Raw genomic sequence first — 15,256 nt, 5'->3', positions numbered from 1 at the left:
GCTAGAAACTTCTGGAGAACCTTGTTAAACTTAAAAAATGGAAGAGTTGAGAAATTCTATGGAGAATTTTACACCTTGGATAAAGTGGAGTGAAAGAACTGGTCTGCCTTAGTATTATTTTGTACTGCTCTGCTGAAAGTCTAGTCCTATTAAAGGATGAGGACAAAGAGGAAGGCTTAAGCTTTTCCAGGCAGACTGGCAAGATGCCCTTTTGCAAGGTCTTTCAGGGTATGATCTCAGGAACCCTGGAAGAGAAGTGAATTTGAAGTTAGTAGTTCCTTTCATTCCAGACTGAAGTTTTGAGTACATCAATCAAAATAGTTGAGAGCATCATCCCTGCAAAGTAAAATACTCTCCCTTGGTGCACAGAAGTGACCAAGGAAATCAAGTCACTGCAGTGGGCAACACTACCAGAAAAATGTATTTTGGTGGTTCAAACATCAGGTTAAGGTGCAATATTTTTCTTTCATTCTACTGAGCAATATAAACTCAACAAGTTCTGGCATAAGTATCTTCCCCAAAGATGCTGAAATAGACAGCAATCAATAAGGTTTATAACTTGTGTTAGAAAAAAATTAGGTCAGCCCCATTCACAAGCAACATTTCCAAAATATTTTTATTTAGTTCCTCAGGTGACTCATGCCAGTCTTTAAGTTTCTGCTTTTGATCAAAACGCATATGCTATGGCTGTCATTTCGATGTTGGCAATTTTTCTACCAGGATTACTGCTTACACGGATTCCAGCTCAAGATTCTGACACTTGCTCACATGCAGGCCCTCAGCATGTGGCAGTCCCAGCAAGAAATGCTTTCCTCACAAGACCCAGCCCAATACCTCAAACTGGTTTAGAATAAACAGTGTATTTAAATAATGACAAAACCCTTTGCATGCTTGCTAATCTGAATGAGTTGCAGTGCTGTGGCTCAAGTCAATTTGAATTCAGTTAGATGGCTTAGGAATACTTGGCTAGTTGTGCATGGTGTTAGATCAAACACCTCAGAAAAAAAAGTACATTGCCAGAAAGGAAGAGCACCCAGAGTTCTGCTCATGTTTTTCCTTCTGGTACACCTATCTTCATTTTCAATATTCTGTCTGTAATAGTTTTCCACATATTAATTCTCTATTTCAAAGAAACTGGATAAACTCCTAACATAAAATTATATCTGTAATCCCTGCTATCTGTGATGTCTGATCTCCTGCTCATTTTTAGTATGACAGGTTTAAAAAAAAATCGCTTGTTGTAATCTAAAGAGAAAAATTACAAAGTCCTTACTTCGAGTAAGGAAAAAATCTCCAGCAGTTTATGCACTGACTGTCTCAACATTCTTCCTCTTTGAATTACACTAGTAAAAGCTTTTCCCCTCAAAATGAACCTCAGTAAATATGTTGGCCAACAGACAGACCCACTGCCATATGGGAATTAAATGCAGAGCGGTCTGAGTGAAAGCAACACTGATGTCAAAACAGCACCACCCCTGAGTGAGCGGCTTTGAGGAGATCGGCTTAGAAAGTTTCCAGTAGAACACCATTCCAACAGAAAGTGCTGACTTGATGAAACCCAAAATATTCCACAGGAATGTGCTAATTCAATCAAAACTTCTGAAAGAGGACAGGCCGGCTCGCCAAGCCAGCCAACCAGTCTAGTGAGCTGACTGGCTCTCCCCAGCTCTCCGGGGTCACTGGCTTCCCCATCTGGCCAGATGCCAGGCTGCTAGTCCCAGCTCTCAGAGGGGCCCTTCAATAATAACAAAAATAATACTGTCTTACAAAGTGTTCTGAGAAATAAACAAAGGAATTTTAAAATGAAAATCATAATTATTTCAGAACGAACTGCAAGGTTTCTTCAGAAGGAACTGGGTGCATTTGTTGCAAAGTATCTAAAAGTGATGCCTCTAAAGTCACAAGTCTCTCCTGTGTCTTCTCAATTTTTTATAGAACACTTCCAGCGAAAAAAGAATTATTACTGAAACAACACAAAATGCACAACAATTATATTCAAAACCTACACATCACCAGATAGCTCTAATCATCAGCAAGGAATCCAAGGCATGTTGCTTCCAAAGCACTGAGCAAATTCATAAATGCCCCAGCTCGATCAAAACACAGGGCTATACTGTAAGCAACACCTTCTGCAGAGCAGTCCTGAAGTAGGCTTCCTGAGTAACTCACCACGGCAAATTTGAACAAGGTGCAAGGAGTCTCATTTAACACTTTGGAGAAGTTCAAAGAAATAGGTATGGCTACAGAATATTTTAGCAGTGTTTTTAAAAATAAAACCACTGTCAACTAGCAAGTAACCCACTTTCTTCATAAAAGTGGTTAACCAATGCATGAGACCTCCTCTGGCTCCTAAGCAAGTAACAGTATTTTCTAACTGTTAAGAAAAGAAAGACTTTTTAAGACAGTATCACCAAACACTACAATATTTTTTACACAATACCATTCATTTAACCAGCTCTTGTATCCAAATGCCTAGATATTGGTTCATATGTGAGTACCACAAGTAGTTTAAAGAGATGTGGAACAAAGTTCCACAGAAAAAAGAAAGAACTCTTTTTACATGCCAAATTGAGTCAGCAATGAGATCTCTGTTGCAGGCAAGTCATGTGATTTTGAAAGAATAAGGCTAATAAAATGTACTGATTTATTTATATGAAAATCAGTGCAACTTCCAGCACAGAACTGGGACAATTTTGTGACCACTCTCTTTCAGAAAACACATGTAAATCAGACAACTGCCCGAGTTTGCAGTTCACTGACCCTTTCAACTGCCAAATGCAGTGCACAAAGGTAGCTCAGAAAGCAATTAGAGATTGGCTGGGAGGACTCATTAATTTTTTTAAACTTCAAACCACAACCAAAAAGTCTTATAACATTTTTCTGAGGGAGACTATATGCTTCAGACTCATATTTAAAAAGAAAGAAGGTTTGTCTTCTCAGAATGACAAAATGCATAGAATTTGCTCCCTGGTGCTTCTTAGAAACAACAACTAACACATTTACAGTATCATAAAGAAACACACCTAGAACAGAACTAGACATAAGTACAGTTCGATCCAACTGCTCAATTTCTAATTATCTCAGCACCTGCAAAGTTAAGGTTCCCTTCACCATGCAACACAAAACTCAGAGACAAAAGAAGGTGAGGTGGAAAAAAGGAAAGAAAAAAACCCATATTCTTCCTGCTATTGGTAATAGGACTGGGAATGATCAGTGACCAACACAATCAAATGGTGCCTAGTTGGCTCTATTTGAGTATGTATGGCACAAGGCCAAGATAACAATGAGAAAGAAAAGCATAAAAAAATGCCTTCCATTTTGGAAGAGGGTATCAAAAGTTGAGCAGCATCTTTTCTTCTCTCAAACAAAAAGAGAAGGGCATCTCAAGTGCCCTTCTTATGGCCTATGACAAACAGGCAGATTCATCACTAATCTCACCATGGCAAACAGCAAAATAGACAAGAAGAAAAAACATGTATGCAGTTTCTGGTCCTGAAATCATGGCAACATAAAGTTACCAATCTGCTTGTTAATTTGCTTTCACTAGCCTCATTAAAGGGACCACAACCATACCACAAAGTAGCAACTGGGCACTGCACAACTCTGAAGCCATATCCTCCTTTTCTTTGTGCTGCAGTAATCCGAATAGCCAGCTATAGGCTATAATTTAAGGTTTAGTCCACGAGTCCAGGAGCTAACTAACTGGAGTCACAAGGACCAATGCACACTTCTATTAAGTGTTTATGAGAATGAGACTGTATTTCTAAGTAAGTGTCTCTCTCAAACCTACCTACCTAATTTAGCAGTTTCCTTCTTTCAAGTTTATATAACCATTTCCTAGAATGAGTTTCTGAGGCTCACCGTACAGCAGACACACTCCTACAGTGAGAAATGACACATTGCTGGTAATAACTGCAAAAAGTTAACAAGATGGCCCAAAGGAGCTCCAACCAACAGTGTGCCAGCTGAGAGAAACAGTGGAGGTAGGTAACAAAAAGAGTCTGAACACAGCACCGCTGTGATACAAACAAACATCACAAACGGTACTGAGAGGGTACCTTATGCAAGTGCTGTATCTTTCGACAAACGTTAGTCAGCTGAGTGCACTCATATGTATGTGTAGGAAGCAGCAAGGGGTGAAGGATTTCAGTCAGTCAACTCATAATTTGTGCACATCCCATCAGCTGGGTAACTGCCAGTGCTTGTTCTCTGCCAGTCTGCCTCCTCCTGCTCCACCCTAACTGATTCCAAGTGCATTATCCCGCCTTGACTGTGGTGACTAGCCTGCTTCTCTTCTCTCCAACGTCCAACATCCCCTGGTACACAACTTATCTTGAATAACGCTCAGTCCTAAATTTAAAAAGGAAAAACAAAGAGGAAAAAAGCCCTCTCTGTTAGATGAAGTCAACCTTCTTAAATATACATGTGGTAACACCAGGAGGAAAAAAGAAATATTTACTTTTCCTAAGTGCTGTGCTGTGAAATGGATTTCACAACTCTAAGTGTATGACTTCAAATTATTGTTGCAATTATGGGCCAGCATTATTAGTGTCTGGATAAAGAATAAGGTGGGCCCAACCATTCTTCAGGACTTGTTCAATTAAAAAGTCCAGTACAGAGTACCATAACAGCAAGATGCCTGGAGGGTCAAAGAGCCATAATACTGCAGGTTATTTATGCAATAAATAGCTTATGTTGGAAGTGACCTCTAGAGGTGTTCTAGTCCAGCCCCTTACTCAAAGCATGACCAAGTTAGACTAAATTGCTTAGGGTCTTGTTAGTCAATTTCTGATCATCTCCAAGGATAGAGGCTTCACAGCGTCTTCGGGTGTCTGCTACTATGTTTGACCACCCTCGTTATGTGACACTTCTATTTTATATTGAATCAGATTTTTCCCTGATATATCTTGCGAGCATCAGCACCTCCAAAAAACCCTCCAGCTCCCTCTCTTCCACAATTCCTTTCTAACTGCATTCTGTTCTCACATCTGATGACTGGCGAGCAATAATCTTATTACACTGCAAGATTTTCTGGTGGTAGGGCAGCTCTGTCAAAGCAGGCACTAAGATTTCAGTAAAATTTTCAAATTCCTAATTTCCTGAAGCCTTTTTGTGTGCTCACCATAAACCTGAGCGTCAGCCTAAGCCACAGTGACAGAAAGGTTTGATCTCAATGGCAGAAGTCCTGTTTGCCTTGCATCAAAAGTTGCCTAGAAGGAGAGCTTAACAGTATGGGAAAAACAGCTACTACAGGTGATTCATTTGATATCGGTCAGTTTGGTTCAAATAACAAAAACATAGATATCTACCAGTCCTTATGAAATATCACATATGCAATCAGCTGAAGAAGCAAGAAATTCTTTAGTTCCTTCAAGAAAGCGCCATTTTCTTGAATAATGTGCAAATGCACAGCGTGTCAAGTAACAGCCCTTAATAAAGTCCCCAGGAGACTTGACTGACCCACCTCACTACTTAAGGTCATTACATGAGAGGGCATGTAAGCTACACATATCTCAAGTGGACACTAAATGCACACTGACCAATGGTGAAAAAATGGAATAAACACACTCAAATGAGAATAATTTTATATTTTCAGAACACAGTGCAAATTATATTGGCATGCAGTATAAAAAGACTGAGTTCTTAAGAATTAATTTGAAAAAACTACAAGTAAAAAAAAATACATAATTTCCAAGTTCCCTAACTAGTTACCAGAGTATCTTATTATACAAAGAATTATTATCACACTAATGTTTAAAATGAATAAATAATTATCAGCTTACTTCTTTCTTACCATTGTAGGTTATCCTTGGTTTTGTCAAACACATCACAAGATGTAAATCCATTTCGTCGGAAGATACAAATTTTGAACATACAGGGCACTTGAATCCTATGGAAAATAAAAATATGTAAGTGTGAGTACACTCAACCATGTAGCAAATACATATATTCAAGCCAAAAAGTTATTCTGCACACATTAAAAGAAAGAAAAAAGTCCTGGAAGCTTTTCCATTTTGACCTGACATTTCTTACATGAATAGAATTCCCTTGATTTCAAAAGATCTCAAAATGGACCATTTTTTCTGGAAATTGTTCTCTTGCCAATTGCAAATATGTCAGCACCTCTGGAATGCAAACTTTCCCAACAACTCTAAGAACAGTTTAGGACAGAAGTAAGAGGATAATACGACTCTAGTAAAACAGACATTAGAAATGTGTAGAGGACACAGCCACGAAAATTTGAACTTGGGCAAGAACTCGGAATTAACATGTCTATTTTTACCAGGAATTGCACTGAAACTTTAACCAGGGATCTCAGTTTTACATTTCATCATACAAGCAGCAGCATCTTTTACCAGTCTGGGGCATTGGGAAAACATTAACTCAGGGGTGTTGCCTCACTTACTGAATCACTAATATTTCCTGTAGCACTGAATTTGTTTGACTCTCTCATCCTAGCCAAGCATGACTTGTTGAGCTTTTGAGGTCACAGCCTCAGGCAACATGGGGTAAAGAATAACCAAGACAATCTGGATTGTGATGCAACTGCATAATAGCCTATGACAAAAGTGCTTAATACCTTAATTTATGTCATTGCCAAAGACAGCAGTCTTCCAGTTAAAGGACAAGATCAGCTGGACAAGATTTACAGTCCACAGAAAAGTGTGAGAAAGGCTTGATTGATTTTGGTGTGCTGAATAATTAACACACAAGTGTGAGACAAAAAGCCACCAAGGGGTCTTGATGCATAACAGTTGTTAAGGAGCATACCTACAGGTAGGTTGTCCAATAGGACAACATTCGGCAAAAATATCTAACCTATGTCCACACCCAGTGCAGGGGCACAACTTTTTCTCTCATGCTGCTAAAAAGTAATGATGCAGGCCTGTATAAAAGGCCACTGCACCTTCCCTATCTGGGCCTGCTCCCACATGTTTTAGTTTGTTGCCCCTTACTTTTGGACTTTTAACCTTGGGAGTCCACAGTAAACCGAGTCAGCCAAGGATGACAAGAAACTTGATGCTGCACTTTCAAGTTACTGAAGCCTGAGAATTTTCATCTTTACTGTTAATTATTATGTAGTAACTAATCTGAAGGATTAGCACTTTATAGAAGTACTGCACTTCCTTTATCAAGATAATGATTTATTTCTTTAGGGCAGCTAATAGGAAGCAAGTCAAAGAGGACAGCTGGTAATAACCATAAGAAACTCAGGGCAGCAGCTGAACGTGTACTGGAAACCACCTCCTGAAGTAAAGTACAGTTCTGATTCTTCCCATTTTAGTCATAAGCCATTCATATCTATTTCTTCTTTTTGTCAATATTACACTTCAGTTTAAATACTGCTCTTCTCTCCTTATTTTTAATCCTCCTCCCCCAACCCACATCTTCACAAACAATAGTTACAAACAGGTTAATAAGCATACAACAGCCAAACACATCTTTTGGGAAGGAAAAAACAAAACAAAACAAAACAAAACAAGTTGAAAGGATTAATTTACTTGTAGAAAGCTTTATCAGTGACCTTTCTGCTACTGTGTAGCCTCCTTCCCCCAGGATGCACCTCAACATGACTAAAATCGAAATTAGTATCTCAGTCCTCCAAACACCCAAACCCACCCATTACTGTTTTGTTAAGTGTTTCTTCAAAAACTGACCAAGGGTAAATTTTCTCTCCATCTTTATCAGCCTAATGCAGCTGATTACCAGGTTTGACTAGACCTAAGAGACATGCATTATTCTCATTTATAACTGACAACATAGTTTGATGTGAAAAAGCTGGTAACTTCCTTATATGCTGCAGACAAGAGTCCTGCTGTGACAGAAGGGAGTATTTGCATTACAGCAAGTTAACATTTATGTTCATGGCTAGTTAAGCATGGAGAGAGTCATTAACAGGTTCCCTCTGCTTTCTGGACAGATCTCTTCTAGTTTATTCCCAAGGTCATCACCACATGTAATTGGGAGTGACAGGGGGCAAAGACAACCACCAACAGGTCCTTAGAACCATTGCTAAAGTTAACAGTGTTATTAATAAAGAACATACATCCTGCATTCTAGCAATATAGCAAGTATTTTATCAATACATTATCTTGTGGCTTGTCCTGTGTCAGGGGGATCTGAGGGTAATGGTTAAACAACTACAAATATCCTCCTGACACAGCAAGTCTGGGATACCTGACTGCCGTAGCTCTACTCAGCATGTGGAACTGAAGAACCCAAAGAGTAGGGGACATCATACTTAACTAAGCCTTAGGGAGCAACTTAGCTGACAGGGATAAAGGTATATTTGTGGAAAACATGTTTTTCCAGTGTCCAGAATCAGCTACATGGCAAAGACTAGCATAACAGCAGAAAAAGAGTCTTAGGCTCACAACACTTGCTGAAACATTTTTCAAATACAAGTGAAATCCGATTTCTCATTCCTTTATAATGTTCTGCTGCAGTAACCGGCTCCTGGATTTAGCCATCTTTCCCAAAAGATGCATAGTGTATATTTTGTGTCAAAGAAATAAATATTTCCAACTTGCTTAGTAACCCCAAAGAACAGATTATTTTGACTGCAGACACAATATTTAATTTTAAACTGTATTTGAAAAATATAAGTAAGTGAGCAATCAACACTGTCCACAAGCCAGTTAAGGGTCCTTAAAAAAAAAGCTGGTATTTTCCCACCTTTTCTCAAATCAGAAGGCAATAGTTTCATGACCCAGTTTACAATTAAGTACTTTGTAAGAACAAAGATTCTATTGTACTCCTGCCCAGCAGGCTAACAACATTTATAGCCTATGTTTGTTTTTACCATCAGTCTCAGGGAACAAGTCCAATAACTTAAAGAAAGTTTCACATGACTTTAACAATCAACAACAGGTCAGAAATAACTTGCTCTCTACATGACTTGTTTTACCAGTTTTGTAGATAAACAATGCATTCACAGACATTTGGAAAACAAAGAGGAAGTAGTTATCAGATGAGGTACTATCAGGTGAAGTGTCTTCTAAAACTGTGACACTTAACTACTTGCTCACTCTATTTAAAAGGAGAGCACAAGAGATAGGGCACAGTTCTAGGCAAATATCCATCTCTTATGAAGGTGTTGGGTTTCACAGCATCCCTTATCCTTACCCAAGATGACAAACTATCACCTTTGTATTAGTGTTGTCACTGTCGGCATATCACTGCAAAGCTGTCCTTCCCTCTACCACAGTAGAGAACACCTGCCAATGATACCACCTAAGGCAGCCAAAGAACTGCCTCTCACTACCTACAGAAGTACAGCAGGAAAGAACTGAGCACCAAAACTGAGCAAACACACACCTCTAGCTGACTTTTCCAACTGCATCCTTAACAGCCAGGGAACCAAATTCTTACAGGCTCCCATCATGTAGTTTCACAACCCTGACTGCAATATTGAAAGTAACACATCACTTAAAACAAAACCAAGAATCCTGGAAAAAAGTACAGTTACAAGAAATGGAGACAGAACAGAAGGCTGCAGTACAGCTACTAGAAAATCCCAAGGTGGCACGGAAAGTTTGAAATAATTAAATCTGCCTAAGTATCAGGACTTGTATCAGAGGTGAATTCTGTCTCTCATTCTCTCTTGAATGCATCACTTTCTTGAGACACCACCATCTTTTCCAAGTGGACCTCCAGTTAGCCAAGAAATCCCATTTTCTCTCACATTCATCTACCAAACCTATAATTTCCTTCTCTGGCAGGCTTGGAAACTATCCACATCGGCAGGTCAATGGGTGGCCACTCCCTCATCCGTACCAATTTCAACCTGCTAGTGATATGTTTTTGTCATGCTTTGCAAGCAGCAGACTGTTTAACTTGCTGTTCAGTGCATAGTGGAGCAAACACAAAGCATCCAAATAACAAACTCACGGACCTATAAGATTTCGGTAAAATCATACTGGCACTTATTCTGGAATATCTAGTTTGTGGGGGAAAAAAAGAAGAGCTAAGAGCTTCCAGACAACACAGTGCAGAGCGTCACAGAATTGCACATGAAGAAGGCACGTCAAAGTGGTATTAGACTTGCATAGAAGAATGGATGATTATTTCAGCCAATATTAAAGAGGTGTAGCAAGAAGTCAGCACCAATAAAACCTGCAACAACACAAAAGACTGAATCAGCCTGAGTAGAGTAACCGTTCAGCACAAAACATCAACTGGAATGCTGCCAAAGCCAACCTAAAAGTATAATGAGAGCAGCTGCTCCTTTAAAATAATTATGCAACATATCAGTATTTTAAGTCTTTGTATCCTTTTGTTTTCAAATGAGACAGATAAATCTACCTTGGTTTGCATTTAAAGAAGTTATAAGAAAAGATAAATCCTTGCATCCACACACTTTTTCTAAGATGTATATCACAATAAGATGCCTGGCAAATGTTACTTACATATTCACACTTCTTCTCTGGTATTTAGATAAAGAGGTATAGACAATCTGCAAGCACAACAACCAGTAAATATGATGGTATGAGGGTGGTATGCAAAATTACTGACACACAAATAAAGCCTGCATAGTGATGCTAAAAGGAAACAACACAACACATTAAAAAAAAAATAGTTCGTTACTTCTTATGTGTTCAATAGACATGGAAAACAGGCAGCAATTGTGCTCAGTATAAAACATGTGTTCATGCCAGAAAGTGTGTGCCCTTCATCTTTTTCCCCTAGTCTGAAAAAAAAAAAAAAAAAAAAAAAAGGCAAGTTACTCTAACCTTTCCTCATAGGCCCTGGTGTCTAAACCTTTTATTCCTCTTGTTGTCCTCTGGCCTCTCTCCAACCTTACCATATTGCATTGCCAGGAACTGGGCAGAGCTCTCAGGCTAAGACTTCACAAGTCCTAAGCAGAAATTAATAGTTACCTATCAAATCATTCCATTACACCTGGTGTTAGATAGCTATATATAGATCTATCTATACAGAGAGATATCTCCTTTATGTCTGCATATGCAGGTAGGTACATTTTAAACAAATCAACAGGTGATTGGCTCATTTCTCTTATGTCCCACAACAATCCCTAAATCTTCAGCAGAACTGGTAGTAGCCAAGTCCTGGTTTTAGTGTTGTATTTCTGCTTACATTTAGTAATTCTCGTTTGTCTTTTTTAATCAATTGTGAACACTCTTCTAACACATTTAAAAAAGAAAATAGGAATTCCAATTTTCCCCTCCATGGTGCTTTCAGATCTTACAAGTTTAGTATTTTATTTCCTATTTTAAAGTGCCCAGCCTCCAAAGAAAAAAGTTGACTCAAAACAGACCCAAAGCAGACCACTGTGGTACTTCATTTGAATTGCTTTCCTAGAGAAGCTGCAGGACTTTTTTCCCCAACTGTTTTAGCATCCACTTACATTTTTACCTAGACCATGTTCCCTAAGTTGGCTAATAAAAATATAAAGCAAAATAGCATAAACATTTTTTAAAAGTCAAAGTATATATAATGCCTCTACTTCTGCTTCTTGCTTTTCTATTCAATTGTATTGAAGACTATGAAGTGAGATCGTAGAACAGCAGAAAAATAAATACTTCAGATGCTTGGTGAAGTAAGAGTCCTGATCAAGCCAAAATTCTGTTACTCCCTTCTTCTGCAAACTAATTTGTAAAAATTAAAGAAGGAAAAAAAAAAAGGTTCAGTAAAGACTGCATGGTCTCTAAGTTATAAGGCACAGAATTCTGTCTTCTTGTCAGACAGCTGAAGTGGAAAGAGAGAATGAGTAATTCTGTAAGCTCAAAACCATGAAGTTTTGTACATGAAAGCATATTGCTTTAACACAGCTCACATCTTACCCAGCAAGTTTACCCTAACCATCAAAGAGAATATGAAAATTATTTCACAGTAAATTCAAGAACAAAGAACTAACATTTAAAAAATGTCTGTTAGAAGGGAAAAAAAAAAAAAAAAGAGCATTACCAACTCCCAGAGAACCTTCTACTGGAGAATTTCGAGCTGCTGTAGCTGCCAATACAAGTGGCCACTCAAAAAAAGTTTGCCCTTTTATGTACAGAAGTTTTTTTGCTAAGGAAGAAAATGTCTTGGTGAAAAGATACATCAGGTTCTCTAGCTTCCATCCTTCCTTATGTTGTCAATTGTCTAAGCCATGAGAACACCACACCATCTGGAAAGACTTCTGGAGATGAAAAGAAATAAAGAAATACTCCCCTCAATTTGGGAAAGAATAGGAAATACATTAGAAATGAGGAACAGAATACAAATGTTCCAAGCTCTGTTTTTTTATAGAAAACTGAATCAGGATAAGCACAAATAATATCTTCTCAGCACTTACTGATTTGGGGCTCATAATCTAGTGGGATTTTCTTCCCCACTTTCGTACCATAAGACCGAAGTAAACAAACTTGTGAATTCCATGAGGGAAACAAGAGTATTTTCTCTTGTATTTTCCAACTTAAAACTCCCACAGAATTCAGTGGGAAAGGGGGGATATATAAAGTGGGAAATAAAAACAAACCTGAACTATTTTAGTTAAGGAGCTCACAGAATAATTAGACAAGATATGTTTGGATAATACTTCATGTCCTAAGCTAAAAGTTATGAACGATAGAATCATATTATATAACTTCCTCAGATCACTTCATCTTCATAATTGGGAAAGTAAGATCTTCAGTAACAATCACTGAAAAATAATGCAGCATAGAATGAAGAAGAGAAATTGAACAAGACACATTTTTTTATTCATAAATAAAGCCTTTATCAACTGCATAATTTTGAGTGTCTAATATCAGTTTAAAAGTAACATATGATGATGATTATAATTGAGAGCTGCACATTTTTAGAAACTGAATAAATACATCCATTAAAAGAGAGAAAAAAAGGCCCATTCTAAAATATCCTGCAAAACAGGAGATGAAATTACAGGTGGCAAAGACCTGTGGAAAGACTGATTTCAGCTCGTAATACAGAAATAAGAAGAGCTGTTATTAGAGGAACAACTTTTTAAGAGTGACATTTCAGACTGATGCAAGCACCCAATGGGAGGAGGAGAAACCTTCTTAGCACCACCTGTGTTTGTGAGTGTTGCCCCCCATCCCATCACCCACAAGGATCTGTAGCCAAGCTAAACGAGAGACTGCTCAAGTCTCCTTCATACAGTCCTAGAGTCTCTGCACTTTCAAACCGACAAGCACACAAACAAGAACAGTTTTTAAAGTGACTTGTAAGTTATTAATTCACTCTACTTTATTACCTGCATTTCAGACAGTCACAACCCTCCCATCACAGATCCACATGAGAGGTTTCTCAATAGACCAGAAGCAGCTGAAGACAGACAAGTGTGAATATAGGCCTATGTTGGGTGTTGCATTTGGCAGATTTGAAGGCAAGAGCGAGCATCGGTTTTCATGCAAAAAGGCTTCACCCACACCCTAAAACCAGATAATTTTAAGCTTTTTGCTTGCTATTCTTGAGAAGTATATTTTCAACTAGCAACCAAAAACTCCACTTAACAACAAGACTTTCCCCAGAAGAATACCATTCATTTCCATTGCATTTTTCCCAAGGGAGGGGAGCAGGGGAGAGAATCCAAGGGAACACACTTCCTCTCTCTCTCTTTTATGTGGGTGTGATAAGTCCCTTCCAAAATGACTCAGGGGCAACAAAGGAAAGACACTTTTCCTCCTTCTCATGTCTGTTCATTGTCAGATCTTCTGCAAGCAGAGATAAGAGCAAGGTCTCCTTCCAGCCACACCGGCAGAGTAACATCAGTAGTATGGGAAGAAACTAATCCTGTCACCATTTCAGAGGCTCCTGTACACAAGTGGGGGCTCTTGCCACTTCGGTGAAGTCTTATGGACCTGAGCTGTTGTCTGAATATGCAGCTCAGCCAGGGGTGATACATTTTGGAGCCAAATTGACTACCTTGTTCAGAAAACAAGTAGCCAGAAAGCATAGTCAACAGTTTGCGGCACAAAAGTACTTTATTTACACACAGCAGACAAGATCAACCTGTCAAACAAGCTCTGTTCTTGCTTTACCAGATGATGACAACACACTGCAGGCCAGCTTGGAGGTCTGAAAACTTTATGCAAATGAAATGCCTGGAAACTCTTACTTCAGAGATATCCCATACTCCCATTGCTTTTTTCCTCTTAACTTACCCATCACAGTTCAAGGAGGAAGAATTCTCTCTCATTCCCCTCTCTCCTAAACCTGTACACTTGTTTTTTTCCTTCTTCCTTAATTTTGCTACTCCCTCAGTTTTCTCTTATTGCCCAGAGTAACATTTTCGTCAAACACCTGAAAAAGGTCTTTCCATTCATCATTTCACAATGCAAGTTGAGGAAGACACACAGAACAGCTGTGTTCTGTTGCCAGAAGAAGGCACTTCTTGAGTAACTGAGCAATTTGGCAAGACAACTACAAATTTTTAAAGTGCAGGGAACCAGTCTGTCTACACTCCCCTGTCCTACTTCACACTGTCAATAAAGTCACTACTTTCAAAAACATAGGGTTTCCTTAACTAGGGTTAAGGAAAAAGTTTCCATTAAAAATCACATCATTTAGAAGAGAATATAGGAAGAACTGCTCCAAGATCAGAAGAAACAAGTCCTACTTTTTCAAAATGCAAAGACGTAAATACCTTGAAAACCTGGGCTGTGCATCACAACAAATCTGATCAAAATTACACGATAGCACGATAAGAGAGGAGAGGGTGGCTATACCATGCTGAGAATATATTTAATGATAGCTAAAGGGGACGTGAAAATGGCTGAATAATGGTTGACAAGGATGACTAAGCTGAACATGTGAAACAGAGCACCTTGTTGGACGCAGAGAAGTCTTCTGAGCAAACCGGCCAAAACGCATATGGTCTTATGAAAAAAAAAGAAATGGGAGAGACAAAGTAAACACTGCACTTGAAACGCAGCAGACAGGAACAAAGGAGCAAGCCCCAGGAGAAGGCAGCATCTTAGAAGACAGCACAGATAATGATGCTGCTTGAAAGCATGCAGAAGACAAAGTCTCTTGGAGAATCTGAGAACTATTACTCTACTACACAAACAAGACGATAATGGAGACCTGAGAAAGCACAGCATTTACAGACAATTGGTCTGCTGTCTACAAAGTTTTTACCAAAGTGAGGGCAAAAAAAAGAAGTCCTCACTAAGGCAAAACTTTGTAAAGTCTGATTTAGTTGAAATACTTACCCATAACCTACTTGTTCCTGCAGAAATAGAGGTAGCAGTGGCAAAAAAAAAAAAAAAAAAAAAAGGGAAAACCAATC

At 38.7% G+C, this 15,256-nt stretch overlaps 1 protein-coding gene across 1 annotated transcript in view; it reads right to left on the bottom strand.

Moving 5' to 3' along the window:
- ZNRF2 (zinc and ring finger 2) overlaps window positions 1–15,256 on the bottom strand; it is a 60,075-nt gene that overhangs the window by 22,095 nt on the left and 22,724 nt on the right. The window contains exon 2 of the mRNA XM_050313232.1: window positions 5,795–5,890. Within this exon, the coding sequence (XP_050169189.1) occupies window positions 5,795–5,890 (96 nt within the window). The remainder of the gene's footprint in view (window positions 1–5,794; window positions 5,891–15,256) is intronic.

Source organism: Myiozetetes cayanensis, unplaced genomic scaffold (assembly GCF_022539395.1).
Source record: "Myiozetetes cayanensis isolate MyiCay16 unplaced genomic scaffold, myiCay2020 scf1, whole genome shotgun sequence".
NCBI lineage: Eukaryota > Metazoa > Chordata > Aves > Passeriformes > Tyrannidae > Myiozetetes > Myiozetetes cayanensis.
Note: the sequence above shows the minus strand (reverse complement) of the source record. Positions and strands in the feature narration are given on the sequence as shown.